This window comes from Aspergillus aculeatinus (genome assembly GCF_003184765.1).
Source record: "Aspergillus aculeatinus CBS 121060 unplaced genomic scaffold BO66scaffold_4, whole genome shotgun sequence".
Lineage (NCBI taxonomy): Eukaryota > Fungi > Ascomycota > Eurotiomycetes > Eurotiales > Aspergillaceae > Aspergillus > Aspergillus aculeatinus.
Genome location: NW_020291473.1, coordinates 1 through 21,314, shown reverse-complemented (window position 1 = coordinate 21,314; position 21,314 = coordinate 1). Strand labels below are relative to the sequence as shown.

General features: G+C 52.9%; 8 protein-coding genes across 8 annotated transcripts; 7 read left to right on the top strand and 1 right to left on the bottom strand.

The window, feature by feature from the left end:
- Positions 1 to 113: 113 nt before the first annotated feature.
- car2 (ornithine-oxo-acid transaminase) lies at positions 114 to 1,646 on the top strand (the record flags this gene model as incomplete). The annotated part of the gene is made up of 3 exons (XM_025645202.1): positions 114 to 623; positions 693 to 1,394; positions 1,461 to 1,646. The coding sequence occupies 3 exons, from the start codon at positions 114 to 116 to the stop codon at positions 1,644 to 1,646; spliced, it is 1,398 nt and encodes a 465-aa protein (XP_025507916.1).
- Positions 1,647 to 3,312: 1,666 nt separating this feature from the next.
- BO66DRAFT_313053 (ATP-binding cassette transporter YOR1) lies at positions 3,313 to 7,605 on the top strand (the record flags this gene model as incomplete). Its single annotated transcript, XM_025643373.1, has 3 exons — positions 3,313 to 3,567; positions 3,624 to 6,221; positions 6,274 to 7,605. The coding sequence occupies 3 exons, from the start codon at positions 3,313 to 3,315 to the stop codon at positions 7,603 to 7,605; spliced, it is 4,185 nt and encodes a 1,394-aa protein (XP_025507915.1).
- Positions 7,606 to 9,006: 1,401 nt separating this feature from the next.
- Positions 9,007 to 9,808, top strand: BO66DRAFT_141897 (uncharacterized protein). Its single transcript, XM_025642069.1, has one exon. It carries the CDS (start codon positions 9,150 to 9,152, stop codon positions 9,660 to 9,662), a length of 513 nt encoding a protein of 170 aa, XP_025507914.1. The 5' UTR covers positions 9,007 to 9,149; the 3' UTR covers positions 9,663 to 9,808.
- On the top strand, positions 9,809 to 10,915 carry BO66DRAFT_141898 (uncharacterized protein). The gene has a single exon (XM_025642070.1). It carries the CDS (start codon positions 9,955 to 9,957, stop codon positions 10,753 to 10,755), a length of 801 nt encoding a protein of 266 aa, XP_025507913.1. The 5' UTR covers positions 9,809 to 9,954; the 3' UTR covers positions 10,756 to 10,915.
- A 1,770-nt stretch (positions 10,916 to 12,685) lies between these two features.
- BO66DRAFT_141861 (class I SAM-dependent methyltransferase) lies at positions 12,686 to 14,171 on the top strand. The gene has a single exon (XM_025642068.1). The coding sequence runs from the start codon at positions 12,888 to 12,890 to the stop codon at positions 14,046 to 14,048; it is 1,161 nt and encodes a 386-aa protein (XP_025507912.1). The 5' UTR covers positions 12,686 to 12,887; the 3' UTR covers positions 14,049 to 14,171.
- Positions 14,172 to 16,049: 1,878 nt separating this feature from the next.
- BO66DRAFT_313251 (uncharacterized protein) lies at positions 16,050 to 17,249 on the top strand (the record flags this gene model as incomplete). Its single annotated transcript, XM_025643382.1, has 6 exons — positions 16,050 to 16,288; positions 16,345 to 16,478; positions 16,539 to 16,691; positions 16,749 to 16,949; positions 17,021 to 17,146; positions 17,206 to 17,249. 6 exons carry the CDS (start codon positions 16,050 to 16,052, stop codon positions 17,247 to 17,249), a joined length of 897 nt encoding a protein of 298 aa, XP_025507911.1.
- A 626-nt stretch (positions 17,250 to 17,875) lies between these two features.
- BO66DRAFT_388158 (phosphate transporter) lies at positions 17,876 to 20,745 on the top strand. The gene is made up of 5 exons (XM_025646484.1): positions 17,876 to 18,376; positions 18,444 to 18,551; positions 18,610 to 18,941; positions 19,006 to 19,967; positions 20,084 to 20,745. The coding sequence occupies exons 1-5, from the start codon at positions 18,323 to 18,325 to the stop codon at positions 20,536 to 20,538; spliced, it is 1,911 nt and encodes a 636-aa protein (XP_025507910.1). The 5' UTR covers positions 17,876 to 18,322; the 3' UTR covers positions 20,539 to 20,745.
- A 250-nt stretch (positions 20,746 to 20,995) lies between these two features.
- BO66DRAFT_434470 (uncharacterized protein) lies at positions 20,996 to 21,214 on the bottom strand (the record flags this gene model as incomplete). Its single annotated transcript, XM_025650779.1, has 1 exon — positions 20,996 to 21,214. A coding segment is annotated over one exon (219 nt), but the record flags the coding sequence as incomplete, so codon positions are not given.
- Positions 21,215 to 21,314: the final 100 nt, after the last annotated feature.

The window sequence follows — 21,314 nt, the reverse complement described above, 5'->3', positions numbered from 1 at the left end:
TTATACTTACCTCTCTTCCTATTCCTCCTTCCCAGACTCATTGACCAACCTTTCCTACCACTCAATCTCCTCTTCGTTGCCCCGCATAATACTCCACATCACTTGTCTTCACCATGGCCACCAAAGCCACCAAAGCCACCAAGCCTGCCAACGGCTCCAACGGTGTCGATGGCGCTCACTCCTATCACGCTGCCACCACTCAGGATGCCATCGGTGCTGAGAAGGAGTATGCCGCTCACAACTATCATCCCCTCCCCGTCGTCTTCGCCCGTGCTCAGGGCACCACGGTCTGGGACCCCGAGGGTCGGGAGTACCTGGATTTCCTGTCCGCATACTCTGCCGTCAACCAGGGTCACTGCCACCCCAAGCTGGTAGCTGCTCTGGTGGAACAGGCCTCTCGGCTGACCCTCAGCTCTCGTGCCTTTTATAATGACGTCTTCCCTCGCTTCGCGGAATTTGTTACCAAGTACTTCGGGTTCGATATGGTCCTGCCCATGAACACAGGTGCGGAAGCCGTTGAGACTGGTATCAAGATCGCTCGGAAGTGGGGTTATAAGGTGAAGGGGATTCCGGAGAACCAGGCGCTCGTCCTGAGTGCGGAGAACAACTTCCACGGACGCACGGTAAGTGGGCTTGCGATTTTGGTCCTATCAAACAGAATTAGTCAAAGCTAACATGATCATGGATGTTAGTTCGCCGCTATCTCGTTGTCATCTGACCCCGAGTCGCGCGAAAACTATGGCCCCTATCTCCCCGGTATCGGATGCACCATTCCCGGAACGGACAAGCCTATTGCCTACAACGACAAGGCGGCTCTGCGGGAGGCCTTCGAGAAGGCGGGCCCCAACTTGGCCGCTTTCCTGGTGGAGCCCATTCAGGGCGAGGCGGGTATCGTGGTTCCCGACGAAGATTACCTGCAGGAGGCCAGAGCCCTCTGCGACAAGCACAATGTCCTCTTGATTTGCGATGAAATCCAGACTGGCATTGCCCGTACTGGTAAGCTGCTCTGCCACGAGTGGAGTGGAATCAAGCCCGACATGATCCTGTTGGGCAAGGCCATCTCGGGTGGCATGTACCCCGTGTCTGCCGTGCTGGGCCGCAAGGATGTCATGCTCACCATCGAACCCGGCACGCACGGATCCACATACGGCGGTAACCCTCTGGCCTGTGCGGTTGCCATCCGCGCTCTGGAGGTCGTCCAGGAAGAACAGATGGTCGAGCGCGCTGAGAAGCTTGGTCACATCTTCCGCGACGGCCTGCTGGCCATCCAAAACCCTATCATCCAGACTGTACGGGGCAAGGGTCTGCTGAATGCCATCGTTATTGACGAGTCGAGAACAAATGGTCGCACCGCGTGGGATCTCTGTATGTTGATGAAGTCCAAGGGTCTCCTGGTAAGTCTCAATCTATCCAGCTCGTCGTGGATGGTAACGTAGATTTGCTGACACCGTGTTTGTTAGGCCAAACCCACCCACCAGAACATCATCCGTCTTGCGCCTCCCTTGGTCATCACTGAAGATGAGATTCAAAAGGCCCTGGACATCATCAAGGAGTCAGTGGCAGAACTGCCTACTCTCACCGGCGAGGTCGAGGATGAGATTATCCCCCCGCCTGAGAAGAAGGTCAAGGTGACCCTTGAGAACTAGAAGCCGGACGCAAGGAGGATGCGATCAGTCAGTCAACCTCTCAATGAGAGGCCGTGATCTGTTCTTTCCTGAGTTGCGACGAGGCCTGTTCATGGTCGACACCCGATCCCTGACGTATCAGCCTGATGGTGCTCTAGTTCACCCAGAGCCAGAGCCATTTTCTTGCTCGCTTCTAGCGACCTGAACTGAAAGGCTTTTCCGTCACAAGTACGAGAGAAGACAGGATTTTTTCTGGATGCAACATCCTAGACTTGGTAAGGGGATTGGTGGGCCAGGCAAGCTTTGTTGCGAATGACGACTTGTAATGATATGTTATGACCTTAGAAGCATTGTGTAGCAACAAATTGATAGCAGCACATTTTTCATCGAATTTGAAGTAAGTAGTTGGGCAGTGCTGGCTCATGCCAGGTGGTTACCTATCATAATATATCTGTGCGGCTGATGGGTGGGCTGTTTGTTGTCCCGTGCTCTTTTTGCTGCCACCCCCTCTTTCTTTCCCCTCTTCGACCAACAGCTCCCATTAATCCCTCACCCTGCTACGGCAGTATTAATTGCTACCTAGCACAGATCTGTCTAGTGTGGTGCAAATGCAATTTTTCTCTTTCCAGTGAAAAAAAGCAAGCCTGGTTTCCTTTCCCCCTCTTATTGATTCGGATCGCTTCTAGTGCATATCGGCCCTCACATCTGGTATTCCACTCTCGGCTCGCAATCAAGGTGATCGATCCTATACATCGGAGGTTACACTGCCTGCTAGTTCTAATAGTCATGGCAGCTACATTGCGATCCTCGGTACAGGTCGAGTCATCGACGATGATAATAGCGAACCTATTTGATGTCCAGCCCAAGACTGAATGTTGATCTGCAAGGGAGCAAGGATAGTCCATTACCGGGCACCGGATTTTCCCTGGCGTCGGCAACATTCCTTAGAATGTGATCGTCGGATATATACTATGCAAGGACCAAGCCTCCGGTCTCCGTATAAGGACCTGATTTCGCTATCGCATTAAGTACCATGGCAGAGCGATTCTTGACTTGTTATTGCTCGTGCCCTTGAGGACGGAACGCCAAATGTCATAAATGCAAAACCACCCAGTCAGGCCAGTCCCGACTTCCAATCCTTCTGTCTCCCATTTCGAGTCAACATAACGTGCAGGTCGTATGGAACTTATAGCTACCGGTTATCCTGATGCGGGATCTATTGGCCTGGACCGCAACTAACATCAGCACTAGAATCAATCCATAGTCATATCGGCCGACGTTGAAAAGGCTCTGAGATAGATATATCTCCAGGTCCCTGGACGATAGCAACAAAAACTAACAAACGTGGCCAATCAATGATTGCCGGATGTTTTATCTTCGAATCGACACCCCCTCTTTTCTGGCATAACCGGTTTTCTGCTTCCCATTGTTTCCGACAGTCGCCACGGTCGCATATAATCTAAATGCACGCAATGCCTGTTTGATTGACTCGAAGCTTTCCGCTTTGTTAATTTCCATCAACGCTCTTTGCCGCGAGCGCTCCAATTCTGCCTGTTGGGCTTAGTGGGCGCTTATCTGAACTCCAGTTTCGGATGCAGGCCGCCCCAGAAATACGATTTCATCACTCATTTAGCTTGACAAAAGTTGAATCATCATGAGTGAAAATGAGGCACCGAAGCATGGATTGATGCTGATCAATGAAGAAGAAGGAAAAGGCCAAGTAACGGAGCTTACAACGTCTTCTCGATCAACGCAGCTGGACAGTGAGAATGAGAAACAGAACCAACACCCAAGAGCACCGGCTAAGACTGCGCGACGGAGTTTGAACCCATTGCGACTTCAGAAAGTTCCACCTATACCGAAGGAAAGAGGAGTCAGTAAGGAGTATGGGGCTAGCATCATCAGTCGCGTGACCTTCCAATGGATAGCACCATTGATCAAGGTTAGTTGGGGCTCACCCCGGTTACTCACCCACACCATGCTCATGATGTACAACAGACCGGATACCTGCGTCAAATAGAGATTCAAGATATATGGTCTGTCAATCCAGACAGGAAAGTGGACCTTTTAACGGCCAGATTCGATACTGCACTGAAACAACGAACGGATAAGGGCTCAAAAAAGGCGCTGGTATGGGCACTATTCGACACATTTAGGCTGGAATTTATCATTGGCGGTATATGCCAGGTTGTGAGTATGATACTCGCTGTCGTAACACCATACCTTGTCAGAAACCTGACTAGCTACGCAATGGACGCATATGCCGCCCATCACGGCAATCACCCCATGCCCAACCTTGGCCGTGGACTCGGGTTCGCGTTTGGAATTCCCGCAATGCAAGCAGTGCAAACACTGTGTCTGAGCCAGGCTTTCTACCGCGGCATGATATGCGGTGGTCAGATCAGAGCGGTGCTTGTGTCTGCAATCTACACCAAGGCAATGAAATTATCAGGGCGCGCGAAGGCTGGAAGCGAAGTGCTACTGGCCAGTGGACAGAAGGACAAGAAGCCTCCCAAGCGGCAAAACATGCGAGGAGGTCCTGGCCATGGCGAGGGGAATGGTTGGGGCAGTGGACGCATAATCACGTTGATGGGTGTGGATGTGGACCGTATTGATCGAGCGTGTGGCTTGATTCATATGCTCTGGACTACACCCGTTGTCTTGGGGGTAGCTTTGATTTTTATGATTATCAACATCGGCTACAGTGCACTCCCAGGCTATGGGCTGGCAGTATTCGGGGCAGTTTTGCTGGCCTACTGTGTCAAATCCCTGATCACGCTCCGCAGAGCAGTAAACAAGATCACCGACAAACGAGTGTCCTTGACACAGGAAATTCTTTCGAGTGTCAAGTTCGTGAAATTCTTCGGTTGGGAAAGCAGCTTTCTAGAACGACTCGAGAACCTGCGCAAGCGCGAAATCAGTTCTCTCCGACGGCTGTTGGTGATTCGACATGCCATCACAGTCAGTATGCTTTCGCTCCCGGCATTGTCTTCGATGCTGTCCTTTATCACATATGCGTTGACAAACCACACCCTCTCACCTGATCGCATTTTTTCCTCGTTGGCCCTGTTCAATGCTCTCCGAATGCCACTGGCTATTTTGAATCTCGCAATGACGCAAGCGACTGATGCTTGGACCGCCCTTCACCGTATACAAGAGTTTTTGTCGGCCGAAGAACGTGAAGAAAGCATTACCTGGGACTATACGATGACCAATGCTGTTGAGGTCGAACATGCTTCATTCACCTGGGAGGGAGTGCGCGACTCTGCGGAAAGCCCAGTACATTCCCGCCCCAGCCAAGCTGCAATCGCTCCGAGGAAAACAGAGCCAGCTTCATCTGACACTCGCTCGGAGCGGGAGGCCGACGCCAAGACTCCTTTTCAGTTACTGGGAATGGACTTTGAGATTGGCCGCGGTGAGTTGGTCGCCGTCATCGGATCGGTGGGCAGCGGGAAAACTTCACTACTGGCAGCCTTAGCGGGCGATATGAGACAAACAGCAGGGAGTGTTCGGATAGGCGCCACTCGGGGGTATTGCCCACAGTATGCCTGGGTACAAAATACTACAGTTCGCGACAATATACTATTTGGAAGGGAGTATGACGCGGATCGGTACAACGAGGTGATCGATGCATGCGCACTTCGTTCGGACCTGGCGATGTTTCCGGACGGAGATCAGACTGAAATTGGTGAGCGTGGCATCACTATCTCCGGTGGCCAGAAGCAGCGATTGAACATCGCTCGGGCGATTTACTCAAACTCAGAGCTCGTGCTCATGGATGATCCCTTGTCAGCGGTCGATGCCCATGTAGGACGCCACATCATGGATAATGCCATCTGCGGACTTCTCAAGGACCGATCCCGGGTGCTCGCCACCCATCAATTGCACGTGCTTGGACGTTGCGACCGCATTATCGTCATGGAGGACGGGAAGATCCATGCGATTGGCACTTTTGATGATCTGACGCGCTCGAGTGACATCTTCAAGCGGCTCATGTCCATGACGTCCCAGCAAGACGCCTTGGATCAGGAACCATCGAGCACCAGCGCTACTACCGACGAAAAACCCGAAACTGCGCGAAGAGTGCCAGGTGGTGCCTTGATGCAGAAAGAGGACATGGCAACTGGCTCGGTTGGCTGGGATGTCTTGAGAACTTACGTCAAAGCATCGGGATCGTATCTCAATGTTCCTGTTTCTCTGTGCTTGATGTGTGTTGTCAATGGCGCGCTGGTCATGTCCGGGCTTTGGTTGTCATTCTGGACTTCCAATAAATATCCTGGATTGACCACGGGCCAGTACGTCGGGATCTACATCGCGGTTTGTTGCAGCCAATTCATCGCGATGTATGCGTTTGCGGCGCATGTGACAATTGTGGGCGCCAATGCCAGCAAGAAAATGCTTCAGCGTGCAATGTATCGGATTTTACGAGCCTCCATGTCTTTCTTCGACACCACGCCAATGGGCCGTATCACCAACCGTTTCTCGAAGGATGTGCAAGTGATGGACAGCGACCTACCCGATTCGATTAGGTTATTCGTCTTGACATTGTCACAGATTACCTCCACAATTGGGATGGTGATTGCGTTTTACTACTATGTAAGTACTCCCGAAACCGCCATCTGTACTTTTCTAACTGTGATGCTGCCAGTTTGCGATAGCGTTGGGACCGTTGGTCATCTTATTTCTTTTCGCAGCAAGCTACTACCGTGCGTCGGCCCGCAACCTCAAGCGGCATGAGGCAGTCCTTCGTTCCAAGGTATTTGCTCGATTCGGCGAGGCGATTGCAGGCTCTGCGTGCATTCAAGCATACAAAGCAGAAGAGCACTTCAAGAAATCTATTCACAATGCCATCGATGACATGAATGGCGCCTATTTCTTGACCTTTGCCAACCAACGATGGCTCGGAGTCCGACTGGATATGGTTGGCACCTTGTTGATTCTGGTAACGAGTCTCCTGGTTGTGACTTCACGCTTGGATGTCTCGCCCAGCATCGCAGGCTTGGTCTTGTCATATGTGGTTTCCATAACCCAGACCTTGGGATTCACGGTGCGACAATTCGCCGATGTGGATAACAACATGAATGCTGCCGAGCGTGTAAATCACTACGGCACGCAGCTGGAAGAGGAGGCTCCTCTTCACCTGACGGACGTCGGAAAGGAGTGGCCTTCTGTCGGTCGCATTACATTCGAAGACGTGCAGATGCGCTACCGAGCCGGGCTCCCTCTGGTGCTCAGGGGACTTTCCATGGAAATCCGAGGCGGAGAACGCATTGGGATCGTGGGTCGCACGGGGGCGGGCAAGTCCAGCATCATGTCCGCTCTGTTCCGACTGACCGAACTGTCATGGGGCAAGATCCACATCGACGGGGTTGATATCGCCACCGTCGGGCTTTATGATCTCCGCACGCGGCTGTCGATCATCCCACAGGATCCGACGTTATTCAAGGGAACCATCCGCTCGAATCTGGATCCATTCAACGAACACACTGACCTCGAGCTCTGGTCCGCGCTTCGCAAAGCGCACTTGGTCGACCAGGAAGCCGTGGACAAGAGCTCCGATGAAGGAACCGCCACCCCCGCACTCACCGACACGGGTACGCCCGTGCAGAAACGCCTCCATCTCGACACCGTGGTAGAAGAGGACGGACTGAACTTCTCGCTCGGCCAAAGACAGCTGATGGCGCTGGCGCGCGCTCTCGTGCGCAACTCGCGGGTGATCGTCTGCGACGAGGCGACCTCGTCCGTGGACTTCGAGACGGATCAGAAGGTGCAGGAGACGATGGCGCACGGGTTCGAGGGCAAGACCTTGCTGTGCATCGCGCATCGCCTGCGGACGATCCTGCAGTACGACCGGATCTGCGTGATGGGCCAGGGACAGATCGCGGAGATGGACACGCCCCTGCGGCTGTGGGAGGCCGGGGGCGTCTTTCGCAATATGTGTGACCAGAGTGGGATCACCCGGGAAGACTTCTTGGGTTGAGAATATGCGTGAGGATAGAGTTGATTTTGGCATTTCGGTAATGATAGGCGGTCATCGATTCGACCAAGGATCACGTGGACGGGTCAGCTTGCTTGCTGTAGGAGCCGGTATCGATTGCAGGATACTTTTTGGACTAGTAAGACTTGCCTTGTTCTTTCTTCAAATGATAGAAGATACGTATGGATGCCGGCTTTAGGTCGTAAGGTGTAGCGTAGTGAGTGCTACCAACAGTCAACTGTAGCTCAGTACTAGTAGGTAGCCACCCCACAATCTGACTATCAGTAAGCATCTCCTATGCTCAAATTGGCGTCTCATACTCGAAGTAAGGTCATGATACCGTCCCGCATTTACCCAGCACCGTCTCGATATCCATGAACAGTCCCTTAACCTCTGTTGAGACTCCGATGGAAGAACTACATATCATGCTCACTCCCCCGAAGGAATTGATATGACAAGTCTTGCAGGCCCGTTCTTCCCCAGCTCTTCCACGGTAGGGCCGTCATTCCCTTGACAAGAAACACAACACCCATACGTTTCCACCGCCGGCGTTTCGCTGCAGATGCCGTGTGTGTTCCAGTCCATTCCGCAGCCCCACCGAGAGACACCTTAGAGAACCTGCTTGAGGCCTGTTTCTGGAGGCGCTGGTTCGCACAAACGGGAGTATGAACGAACAATGTATCTCGTGAGGTGTTCGCGAACCAAATGTCCCACCGTCCCACGATCGTCGAGTTGTCTCCAGTATAGTAGTGTCTGTTCTTCTTTGTGTAGGAGAGACGGGAGTGATTGGGGTTTCCGGATTTGGGGCTAGTGATGGTGATGGTCAAAGATTGGGATTTTTGATCGGAGCTTGCATGCGGGGATACACCCGAGGGTATGGCTATGGTGTTATGCTGGATGATAGGAGGTGATGAGATACTCGGAAGACAGGACAGGTGACTGTTGGAGTCGATGGCGGGGGAGATGGTGGTTTGTCGGGTTGGGTATAGTACCTCGTGGACGTTGTGGGTTGGGTAGAACTTGTGGATGCACGTGCATCTACAAGGAGTAGATGGGAGGGGAAGCTCGGATGGAAGTGAGATGTTTCTTGTCTGATTCAGGTTGGGGAGACATCGGTCTCGATTGGGGATATGAAGAAAGAACTTGATAAAGAGATAAAGAGAGGGAAGGAGGGGGGAGAAAGGGAAAGATTTATGTGTGGATTTAGCCCCCGGGCTTCCAACCCGTGACGCTGGCACTGCCAGTGCAGAGAGGAAGGGCGCCCCTCGGAATAGACGGAAGTAACTACAGTACAGTACTTAGGAAGGGCAGGCAGGCTAGCTCTGGGCCGACGAAGTGAGATGTGCCACTGTGCTGGGATTGAGACCCAAACCACTAGAACAGACAGTGGGCGGGGAATGCATGCTGCGTACGAGTGGGTGTCTACTTCGCCGGTCCCTTCAGAGGTCAGTCTTACTCAGAGACTTCTAGCCTGCACTCATCATGCTTGATGAGACTTTTTTTTGCACTCTCCTCTGCCGGGTTCATGTACTGTACATACGTCGGCCATGCAGGACACTGGGTCTTCGTTCTTGGCCAGATACAAGATGTGGCCAATCCATCCTACTTCCAGAACCATGCCCGGAGGATCAGGGTCTAGCATTGAACGGATGTGCGGGTTGCTGGGCGTCTCTCATCGACTACGGTCGTCCTCCCTGTCAGTGCCTATTGGAGGACTGACTACACCAAGCAAACTCAGCCAAGGGCATGAACAGCCCCAACCCAGCCGCCTGCTGCCGGCCACTCGATCCCGAGGTACTGTACCTGCCCGTGCACCGTATCTGACCCGCCTGTCATGTACTGTGTACTACACCGGTGGATCGGGTCGGAGACCCTCCTCGCTGGACGGGATTAGCTGTTCTCCCTCCTCCTCCTCCTCCTCCTCCTCCTCTTCCTCCCTCCCTCCGCCAGAGCCACAACCTAGCCTAACCTATGAACGACGGGTCCCCATCACCACCCGAGACTCGACGGTGCTTGATGATTGGAGAGACCCGAAAGTAAGCGTGAAGCAGGAGGGGTGAAGGGGGGGAGCTCGTCTTGCCACTCAACCCGACCCGAGAAGAGACCCTAGACACACACCCTTTCGGTGCATGCGATGAAGGGGACCTGGAGTGATATCTGGCTGCCTAATGAAGTGGACCCGGGAACAGGCGCTGGCCATCCCAACTGGAGGATAGAGCTGCCGCCGATGGTTCGGATGCACTGAGCTTTAAATGTAAGCTTATTTGAACGTTTCTCGATGCTGTACGTTGTGTGTTCGTGTAAAAAACCCCTCCATTGTTGGTGTTGAGCTTCTTGCCCGGGATAAGACGGATGTATAGCGCTATTTCGAACACGGGCAATGGGTCAAAAGACCGGTCGGTCACGTGCAGACTAGAAAAAAGATATTTTTTCTCAATCCTTTCCCTACCTTGTCACGAGAAATGCAAAAAAACACAATCAATCAACCCAAAAAAATTGAATGAAGAGATCCCACGAGCGAAGAAGAAAACTCCACCAGGAGATTTGGACCAGAGGTATAGTAAGGCAACGGGCCACTCAGGAAGCAGCACTGGATTGCAATGGGCGGGCTGCAGGCCGACCAAAGTGGAGACCAACTCATCGTGTGATAAACTGATGGGTAGCATTATTAATGCGCACCGTGATGGATGTGGATTCATGCCAAAAATGATGGTAACGGCTTCAAGTTCAATCCCAATCAGATACCAGCGCAATAGCCAGGATCGGACCACCACCACCACCACCCCCTCTTACAGGTGCCGTCCCGTGCCCTGCAGGCGCAAGGATCTGTGTGCAACACGGCCAGCCACGTCACGTCGCTACCATGCTGATCAACAACGGAGACAGCGCTATAGTGTAAAAACAAACAGTCAATGCGTAGACTGTCAATCTGACCATCAGCCGTTAATCCATGCTGGACAAGGAAACTACAACGAGGCCCCAGCGAGAACAGCCAGCCCTCCGCCGCAGGAGACACTAAGCATGGTGGATGACATGGTGGTGATCTTTCACAGTATCTGTCGCGAGAGGGCGGATGTTGACGATCGACAGCAGTATCTTGTTTCTTTTCTTTTCTTTTCTTTTTTTTTTCGCAGCGTCGCTCGCCCAGCATAATCTCCGTCCGAGACTCCGAAGAGATCCGAGCAACGGTTGAGAGATGGCGATGGAACGAGAATGATCCCTAAAGCCGAAATCATAGATCCATAACAAAGCTATGTGTAGAACAAAAAAAATGGCTCAGTCTGTCAAGCAAATCCTAAAATGGAGATGAGCCGGAAAACCGAAGGTATATCGTTAACTTGAGATTGGTGTGATGGCGAGTCAGGTTGAGGGTGGAAGCGGAAATACGGGAAATGAGCACGCGAGTGGGGCGGCGGATTGTTCGGCTTACAAGTCCGAAGGAGAGACGCGGTGAATTGCCTGATCGAGAGACGCGAGAGCCGTCAGAGCCGCGCCAGGGGATGAAGGGATGAATCATGAATGGGATGGATTATCAAACCCCCTCCTTCCTAAGTGAAAATTTGAAAATTTTCAGCTCGTCACCTCCAATCTCGGAGCCAATGGTTCCCTACAGGGCAAACTAGTCGTTACCCCCGAGTCCGAAGAGGGTCCCGTTCCATATTTCTTCCCGGACTATTGAAACAAATTTCTTGTGTGCAGAGGGGGAGCTGCTAATGCTGTCTTCTGCAGTCACAGCAATGGTATAAGAGCGGATGTTGTTGGAGATAGATCGCCTGTGCAACATCCGATTCCGAAGACAGAAGTACTTCAGTGAAACAGATCAAGCATCGACCGCCAAGACTGAATTGAATTGGCACGACGCTTGGTCAGCTCATGCTGAAGGAAGGACCACTACACGGCTTGGCGCTGCAGGAGCTCCGAATGGACGCTCTGGGTCCGGGCCCCGAATGCCGCAGCTGGCCGACCATTGCTGACCACAGCACACAAAAACTCTGAGAATCTTTCAGGTTAGTCAAGGTTTCATGAGTAGTAACTAACTACCTAGGTAGCTAGTTCAGTAGCCAGCTAATCAGTCGACAACAACGTGCTGGTGGAAGTTGATATCTTGATATTCGATGTTTTGACTATGTGACTAAGCCCTCGTCATCAATTGTCCGTGACGACGACAGCAGCGGACAAGTACTCCGTCCACCTCAGGTATCGACAAACTTCTTCGGGGAGGAGAACTCGAGACGATCAAGAGGGGAAAGAGGAGGTCTGTGAGGTGATAGGAAGGCCCTAGACAATGGCACTAACAACTGAGTAATTAATGAGACCCTTTGACTCATACCAAGGACCGGGGTGGGAGCTTGAATTTAGTGGCCCGATCCCATAAGCAAGTCCCGACTAGGCTCTTGAAGGAAGTAGTTTGACCCTAACTAATGCACACCTCCGACATCATACATGTACATACTTATACTAACTTATAGCCAGCCCTAAAGTACCCTGGCGGTTGGGAAGAGGGGCTGACAGCTACCTGGTCTGTAAATGTCGTAAGTAGATAGCTAGAGACTAAGATAGTCGGTCAGCGACCACCAAGGATGCAAGTCATTCGTCCTGTAATCTGAGTGGTGGTTAAGCCCATAGTTCGTAAAATTCATCATTGAATCCAGAGCGCTGTCTGTCCATTTCCGGTTCGTCGTCTTGCCGTCTCCTCCCGTGCTGCTTCTTTGGTCTCTCTTCGACCCTATCGACCCTTTTCGACCCTCACCCTCAGCTTCCGAGACTTCCGACTCTGGTTGCCAGATCTGGTGACAAGACCACTGCAATCCACATTGACCATCGCCAACTAGTATCCATGGCAAGTCACCTGGCAAATCTGGCAAATCTGGCAAATCCATCCGTCTTATTAGGATTGCCCCCCCTTCGGTGCCGGCGCCGGCCAGTGCCGTTGTTCGAAAAGAAGATACCCGTCACAGGGCGCCTTTTGGAAAATTTTCAATTACACGCTGTTGCAATGCTTATAAATTAAGCCTAGCCCCGCTCTCTTTCCATTTGCAAGACGAACTGCACAATTGGCATGGTATCGTTTGGACAGTAGCTCTAACCGCCGTCTCTTACCGTTCTATTTGAACTCCTCTTAAACCTCCCCCCCCCCTCTTCTTCTCGTTTTCCCCCAAAATCTTTATCGTCCCTGGTCCTTCTTTACCAGAGACTCAATCCTAGAGTGAAGATTGCGCGCAGGTGATTTTGGCAGCTGTGAACTGGTGGATTCCCAGTCGTGACTTCATCGTTGAGTATATATAATGGAAACGCAAACCGTCTTGGCATCGCGCGAATCCGGACGGAGCTCGGAGAGCAGCTCCTCCTTGGATGCCGTCGCCAACGAAAAACAGAAGCTGGCGGCGCACGACAGCCTGCCCGACCTCGAAAATTCGGCCTCGCCCAAGAGATGGAAGACATTCTGGAAGTCCTTCCGATACCTTCACAATTTGACACCCAAGCAGGTCGATGACTTTATGGCTTCCTACGTCATCTACAACCTGGACTGGTCGGATGAGAAGCAGATGGTCGAGACGCTGGGACCGAACTATCAGGAAAAGGTTGGCGATTGTCTCAAGGCGTACTATGGCGTTCTCAACCACCTCTGTGCGTTAGGCGACGTGGAGAAGATGTATATTCCGCCGTACATGAGCAAGAAGGCGACCGTGCTGGAGAACCAGCTGTTGTATGAAGAGTCAATTGCGCAGGATATCGGCTTGTCGCCGGGCGATAAAGTGCTGGATTTGGGCTGCGGGCGCGGGCGGGTGGCCGCCCACATGACGCAATACTCGGGCGCGCAAGTCACCGGCCTCAACATCGACCCCAACCAGATTGCTCAGGCACGCTCCTACAACGAGGAGCTTGGCTTCAGCTCCAATTCCTTCGTCGTCCAGGATTTCAACAGCCTGCCCCTCCCCTTTGAAGATGCCAGCTTCGACGCTTTTTACCAGATCCAGGCCCTGAGTTTGTGCAAAGACCTCCCCACTCTTTTCCGCGAGATCTACCGCGTTCTCAAGCCCGGCGCCAAATTCTCCTGCCTCGATTGGGTCAGCCTGCCTGACTATGACCCCTCCAACTCCGAACACGCCGAACTCATGAGTCGCGTGAAGCCTCTCATCGGCGCCGTCGGTACTCCCACGCCCGAGAGCCTCGAGAAAGCCCTCACAGATGCCGGCTTCAAAGTCCTGCGCTCTGACAACGCCAGTGTTGGAGGCTTGCAAGCCCCGCTCATCGACAAGGTTGACTTCTACTTCCGTTCAATGCGCCAGCTTATCCTAGGCCTCGTCAAGGCCCACATGCTGCCCAAACATTTCAAGACCCTGATCAATCGCCTATGCCTCGATGGCGAGGCGTTCGTGAAGATGGACAAAATGCGATTAGTGTCGACGAGCTACCGAATTATCGCGCAGAAGCCTCGTCAATAGGCTACCCCCCGAGTAAGACAGGAAGGTCTGGATAAGAGATATTGTTCAGCGTTGGTGTGAACCGGCTTGGTGAAGCAGTGGTGCGCGCCTTGGGCCCCGCTCCGTCCAAGCTATGCTTTGGTGCCGCATTGCAGCTCATACAGGCCGAGGGATCGTCCGCAGGTATCGATATCGAAAGGCTTGGAAGCAGACTGCTCTACGGACCGGCGCAGCCGCGACTTGCCGACTGGAGCTCACATTGGTTGCATGCGACAGCCGAAGTCGCCGTCGTTGTGTCGTGGCCGTCCTTTTCGCAACCTGCACAAGAGCACTGCTTGTATCTCCCTGCCAGTCATATATCGTATCCGGCTCAACCCTGTCGTCGTTGCCTCTTTGATAAACACAAAAAGTAAGTTCAGTGGCAAGCGTCCCATCACCGGCTATGCGCACCCGTCTCAAGCAGCCGAGTCCCGCAAATCAGCGTCACAAACTTTCGGCCGGATATGCTAACTTGACTTCCAGTGTCCCATCCACTGGGCCGCATTCTAGGTTATATATTGTTTTCGATTCTCGGCAATTGCCCGCTCTATACCCACAAATCCAACTGCTCCCTGGAATGGTCGCCTTACCAATACCATACCGTCCACCGGCTGCGAAGTGAAGTCAGCGTCGCGTGACCGCTGTACTGTCACATAGATACCGCAATCTCTTCATTGATTATCGCAAATCTCCCATCCTCGGACATTTTCACACCTTTTTTATACTTCCTAGCCGGTGTTGGTGCCTTTGCATGTGTTTTCTTTCGATTGTTCGATGTTATATTCTGCTATTCAAGGATGCTTTGCTCCTGGAGTGAGTGTTGCAGATAGAGGTACATAGACTTAATAATACGATTTTCCTTTCCATTCTACTGTTTTGGGTTCTCTTTGGCCGGAGGCGAACGTGAAGCAAAATCTGGGCCACCCATGGAACTTGAATTATGCGATGGAGAGTGACTCGGCACGGGGGAGGGACAATGGCTGAGTAAGCCTGCCGATCTCAGCCTGCAAATGTCGCCTTTCGATCATTCTATGGTCGTTCGATTCGATGGACCCAACAGGAATTCGGACGGGCCATGATTGTTCCCGTGCAGAGTGGGCGATTGATTAACGATTGATTGACAGACCCACGATCCAATGCAGGTCACTGCACGAAAGAGTTATGCTCCAGCACTAACTAACCCTTCACTGCTGGTGGTGGTGCTTGATGAACGTGGGCAAGTCAACACCTCCGATTTGGAGAACCGGCACTATGACCCGGGACCTACGAGCAGGGTTAAAAGAATACGGCGGGCATCAAACAGGATAACTAGGACCTCACCCACTCCTTCCACCATGATGCAATGCGTGGAAGATGATCTAACTATCCAAACATTGGCTGAGAATTCAGCACCTGGTTCCGAGGCACAAATCTTGTAGCGTGAACGGGAGTGCGCCTTCACCACGAGGGACTCAGACTACCTTAACTGCCCGGATGGGTCCAGACACGATCCCCTCTCCCCGTCCGGGCTCCACCCACCCAACTCTCCCCCCCAAGCTTTTGCTGGCAGCCACTTGTTTGCGCACGTTGACAGGTTATCCCCCGCCTCTGGGTCCCCGGGAAGAAACGCTCCTTGGCATCCACTAAGTCCCATGTACTGGCACTTTTGAGACGCATTCTTATCGGTCGCTGGGCGGAGCGGGTTATGTTTCTGGGTCCGATTAATACTGTAGGTGAATCCACTCACACCAGGCCATCCGGGTGACTGTGTGATCGAATCGCTGGCCATGCGTCGAGGCGCTTCTCACGACTCATTCCATTCACTAGAGCATTCGAGATGGTGAAAATCAGCGCCCTTCCCCGTACGTCAGTCCGCCTCTGGGGATCCGCATGATCGTCCTCCTCTCGGTAACATAGTGCCTCTTGCAGCACCTCAATCAGTGAACCGTCGCGTCTATCACTGCGAGGAAGAGATATCTATCGGTTCTTTGCAACCCCTCTGCAATGGGGCTGTCCGGCCTTCAACACGGTTCCGAAGATTGGCCTCTTCCACTTTCCCGGCGAGAAAGTACTCTGTCCTCATCAACCCAATCGTCCGGCCAGATCAGTCCGGGCACCTCGCCTTTCACTTCGTATCCCCTCAGCAGAACGGCTTCCTCTGTAGGCTCGCGATCGAGAGAAGCCTCGTGCTACTCGCTACACGAGGAAGTCATCCACATCCCGCTCAACAATACCGTCACCATGTGGGTGGGCCCCTACTTTTGCCTGTGTGTTCTTCCTTCCATTGACTTCATGGCAGTACTTTCGTGCGGAGTAACAAACTGTTCAAGCTCCGTTATACCTACATCGATGTACGCAAGGATACCACTGGAAGCCTCAGATGCCTAGAGCTCGGAGGTGGTCCTGGCCAGCAAACCCCATTAATTCATACCTGTCTGTACCCCTCCGTGGCATATCGGCTACAGACCGGCTTACACTTTCCTCTCATTCTAGTTAACGAGTCGAAAATCCCCGTCCCACACTTAGAACATCCTAAACGTCCCAACGAACCCTCGCTACGAATCTCTTTTATGGAAGAGCAGACCGTACAATCCGCACAGACCGTGTTTACCACCCAACTGTCATACCAATTCGAAGAAGAAAGAGGTGCGCACAGCGGGTATCCGCTAGAGGGAGATTTAATACTGACGACTGAGCCTTCAGACTGTGTTCAATTTCAGGAGATCATCCTAGCATCCAAATTGGTCTTTCTTGCCGGAATCGCAGAAGCCAAGTCGAAAGGCCGTGGAGAGGAGTGCATCAGTCAGAACCTCCGTATTCTCCGCGGACCCAATGGCAAGCAAGTCATGCTATTTTTTGCCAACTCCCAGCGGAAAGACTTGAAGCGCTACGTGAAAGTACCAGGTGAGCTGGTACTCCGGCCGACCGGTCGGCCGGTCGGCCACGGCAGGATCTGACCGGCTAATCTCTCCCAGTGAACTGTATTGACAGTTTTAATCCCGGCAAGAAGCCAGGGAGGCCTGTGGTAATCCAGCTCCAACCTAATTTTGATATCCTAACCCAAATGAAGACGCTACAGATCCAGTTCCTGGATGATACAGGTATGCTCCCTTGTGCACGTTCGAATCCTCTCGGTAGGCTGACCAATGAACCGGTCTAGATCGAATAGCGTTTTGCCAGTTTCTGGGCGACCACATCAAGTGAAAGAAGAGAGGGGACGATAGCCTTGCGATTGCATAATTCAAGGAGAAGGGGGAAAGGGGAGGGTTGCCTCGGGCGCCGGTGGCCACCACGTGTGTCCCACTGTATAAAGTCGCTGCTAGGCTCATAATGTGGGTCGAAGGATCTCTTTTGTTTCGTATCCAGGTCGCACTAGACTAGTCCCCTGGTCTTTCGTTTTGTTCATTTGCCACGACATTTCATCTATCATTTTTATACCCGTGTCGACAGTCGTTAGAGAAAGCGATCCTTTTTTTTGGTCTTTTTTTGCCTACTTAACTTTGAATCCTCTGTGGAACATGACTCGGAGAATCCCCCACGTGGTAGAAAGTAGATTGTATGAGGGGAAGAAGTGGTGAGACAGGAATTGAAGGGAAGTTAGTCGAGTGACTTCTTACCGGGAGTGGGTCGTAAACGCACCTCTCAATCCCCAGAATTGCGGCACGTGGGGTTAAGGGAAAGTGAATTGGTCCAAGCACCCGCCAGTTTCACTAAATTCTAATCTAGGTAATAATCTATACCGGGCCGGCATACACTAAGACGCCCCCAGACCTCAGGCACCCACAACCTATTCCCCTTCACCCCATTCACCCCATTCACCCACTCACCCACTCACCCACTCACCCACTCACCCACTGACCTCGTCACCATCAGACGACGGGGCCTGAACTTGACCATGGATTTCACTAACCTTGACTACGTACCTTGGAGTGCGTGCCTGTGGACCTTTTCTTACCTCCATTCACCTGGCCTTCCATCGACCACGCCACCAAACTCCTCCAATCCAATTAGCGCATCCTGTAAATTGTTTCCACTCTCATTAGCTTCGGTTTCCTCCGTTTCCCCTCGTCTTTGCTGTTTTGCCATCGCTTCCCTCGAGGTGCATCTCGTCAGATTCTTTCTTCATCTACCTCAGTCCCCTGCTTTGGGGGCCGCGATCCTGCAAGATCTCTTTGCATTAGGCTCTTACTGCCTCATTATGTCATTTGGCTAATCGGGGCTCATATCTCTATCTGTTTAATATTCGATACAGCTTCTACAGCAACAGATCGATCGCCATGGGCAAGCGGTGGTACAAAACCGACCGCGCGCAAGACTTTGACCATGAACAGGTATAGCTTCAAATGCAGTTACGAAAAGAAGTCTCGAGGCTGACCTAGAGTCTCTTCTTGCGAACAGGATCGTCAGGTTCGGATGCGCCAGGTTTATGAGACCATCGATCGACAAGCATTCCAATGGATCGTCGTCTTTGTCGCCGGTGTCGGCTTCTTCCTCGACGGCTACACAGTATGTCTCTTCTTTCGATGCCCCCAAGGTAAATTGTCACTAATGGCATTTGTTCCAGCTCTTTGCAAGCAACATGGCTTTCCCGATGATCTCCTATGTCTACTGGCGCGACCAACTATCGTCTATGCATGTCACCTGCATTAATATTGCTACACTTGCCGGCACACTCTTTGGGCAGGTTTTATTTGGGTACTTGGCAGATCGTTACGGACGGAAAAAAATGTACGGGCTGGAGCTGATTCTGATGATCACATCCACCCTGGGGGTCGTGATGGCCTCCCGGGGCGAGAACGGCAGCATGAGCGTCTACGCATGGTTGCTGTGGTGGCGAATCATTGTTGGGATTGGGGTAGGAGCCGACTATCCACTGAGCGCGGTCATTACGTCTGAGTAGGTGTTCTCACTTTTCTATCAGCTCTGCCTACTGCGTGCGACCATACTAACAGGCGGGCAGGTTTGCGCCGACCAAGCACCGTGCACGCATGATGGCTTCGGTTTTTTTCATGCAGCCTCTTGGACAGATTGCCGGGAACATCATCGCCATCATAATTATCACTGTCAGTCGCAAGCAAGGCACCGCGGATCTCACTCGCACGGTCGACATCATGTGGCGCTGGGTTATCGGCATCGGAGTCATCCCGGGCGCCATTGCGACCTTGTTTCGATTCGTTATCCCGGAGTCTCCTCGTTTCGTGCTCGAGATCGATGACGACCCTGTTCAGGCTGAGTTCGATGCTACCACTTTGTTCGACGACTTCCACGCCAGCTCCCCATCCACATTGACTGGCTCTTCTCCATTCGGCGGGGACTCTGCAAGCTGGCACAGCTTTTCAGTTCCCGGCATCTCACTCACTACGATCACCGCTGGGGAGAATGATGAAGAAGACGACGATGATCATGAAACTCAGCGCTCTCCCTCCCAGGTCGAGATCCTGCAACCTGCCACTCTGAACTCCCACTGGCACCTAACTCGCCGGGATATCCGCCAGTATTTCTGGATTGAAGGTAACTGGCGTACTCTCGCTGCCACCAGTCTTGCCTGGTTCTTCCTGGATTTCAGCTTCTACGGGATCAGTCTCTCTAGTCCGCAGTTCCTGGCCAAAACCTGGGGTTCCCTCCACCTCGATTCCTCCGCCCCTTACTGGAAAACCGACGACCGCCCCGGTGCCAGTGTTTACAACATGCTCCTCGCCAGCTCCACCCACGCACTCGTTATCCTCAACAGCGGCAGTTTCCTCGGTGGGATCCTTCTCATCATGCTGATTCACAAGCTCGACCGCACTGCCTTACAGAAATACATGTTCCTCGCGCTGGCCGCGCTTTTCATCGCCCTCGGCACCATGTACATCACCGTGCACCAAGAAGGAGCCTCCGCCATAACCCTCTACATCATCGGCCAAACCTTCTTCAACTTCGGTAGGATTCGGTCTTCATTCCATCTTCCCAGCCACCCACTCTTCCATTTCCCCAACAACATGAACCCACCACTCGTCCCAAATGCAAACCCACCACGCTAATAACCAAACCCACAGGCCCCAACGCAACCACGTACATCATCCCCGCCGAGATCTTCCCGACGCGCTACCGCGCCACCTGCCACGGCATCAGCGCCGGCGCCGGCAAGCTCGGCTCCATCCTCGTCCAGGTGTTCTCAGCGTACTACAACTTCGGCACCGGCGAGGGCGACGGCCCGACCATCCGCCACGGCTGGATCCTGATCCTGTTCAGCGTGTGCATGATCCTCGGCGCCGCCGTCACCCACTTCTGGATCCCGCCCGTGCAGCGCGGCGCCACCACCTCCTCTGACTCATCAGCATCGTCGTCGCGCGGAAAGCTCTGGGGCGGCCGGACCGAGACCCTGGAGACGTTGGCGCTGGGCCGGTGCGGGTGGAAGAGCCGGTATGCGGCCAAGGCGGCGGGCCTGGGCGGGCCGGCGGATGTGCCCAGGAATCGGATCCGTGTGCGCCAAAGGGTGGTTGTCACGTAGGTAGGTGTTTGGGGTTGGCTTTCGCCGATTATGTCTTCTTTTCCTTGTCTCGAGACACTCCTTACTCTCTCTTTCTGTTTCGGTTCTTGTACATACTTATTCATACCCCGATGTTTGGAGATTTGAGGACATACTTGTACTTTTTCTTTGTTGTACTGTACAGCGCACTTGGATCTGGAGATAGTGTGTAATCAAGCTACATTCTCAAACCATGAATACCTACGCCCACTCCACTACTCCCCAATTCAGTATCAAGAATAATGAAGAAATGAAAATGGTATTTTCAAGAGCATAAGGAAAAAAAAGTATCCCCAGCATAGACCTCCACCCTTTCCCTTCCCCCGCGGTCAAAACGAAGGAAAGGTGATTAAACACTAAGTAATACAACTATTGTACTCCCAAGAAAAAGACCCTCTACCACTTGAAGAGTCCCCAGTTCCACACCGTTGGGGCAAGCTTAGTTGTTCTCGACGTGGAAGTTGTTGTTGACCTGCCCGGCGGCGTGGTCCTGCGTCGACCCGGAGGCCCCCTTGCTGGTGTTGTCGTAGGAGGAGTAATCGTAGTCGTCGACGTGGTGCTCGTGCTCGTTGACGCCAGAGTTATGGTTCTCGTAGACGTTGAAGTTGCTGCTGTGGTCCTTCTCCTGCGCGGCGTCGTGGTGGAGGTCGAGCTCGCTGGCTGGGGCGGGGGCGGGAGCGGCAGGGGCAGGGTGCGAAGCGGGAGCAGGTGCGGGAGCCGGAGCGGGGGCCGGAGCCGGAGCGGGGGCGGGTGCCGGG

Bases quoted from the DNA above. Each gene is read 5' to 3' on its own strand.
- BO66DRAFT_388158 (XM_025646484.1), top strand. From the start codon at position 18,323: ATGGGCAAGCGGTGGTACAAAACCGACCGCGCGCAAGACTTTGACCAT. The intron at 18,552-18,609 runs GTATGTCTCTTC...CATTTGTTCCAG, and splicing joins TCTTCCTCGACGGCTACACA to CTCTTTGCAAGCAACATGGC. The intron at 19,968-20,083 runs GTAGGATTCGGT...CCAAACCCACAG, and splicing joins CCAAACCTTCTTCAACTTCG to GCCCCAACGCAACCACGTAC.
- BO66DRAFT_141861 (XM_025642068.1), top strand. From the start codon at position 12,888: ATGGAAACGCAAACCGTCTTGGCATCGCGCGAATCCGGACGGAGCTCG.
- BO66DRAFT_141897 (XM_025642069.1), top strand. From the start codon at position 9,150: ATGCAGGACACTGGGTCTTCGTTCTTGGCCAGATACAAGATGTGGCCA.
- BO66DRAFT_141898 (XM_025642070.1), top strand. From the start codon at position 9,955: ATGTATAGCGCTATTTCGAACACGGGCAATGGGTCAAAAGACCGGTCG.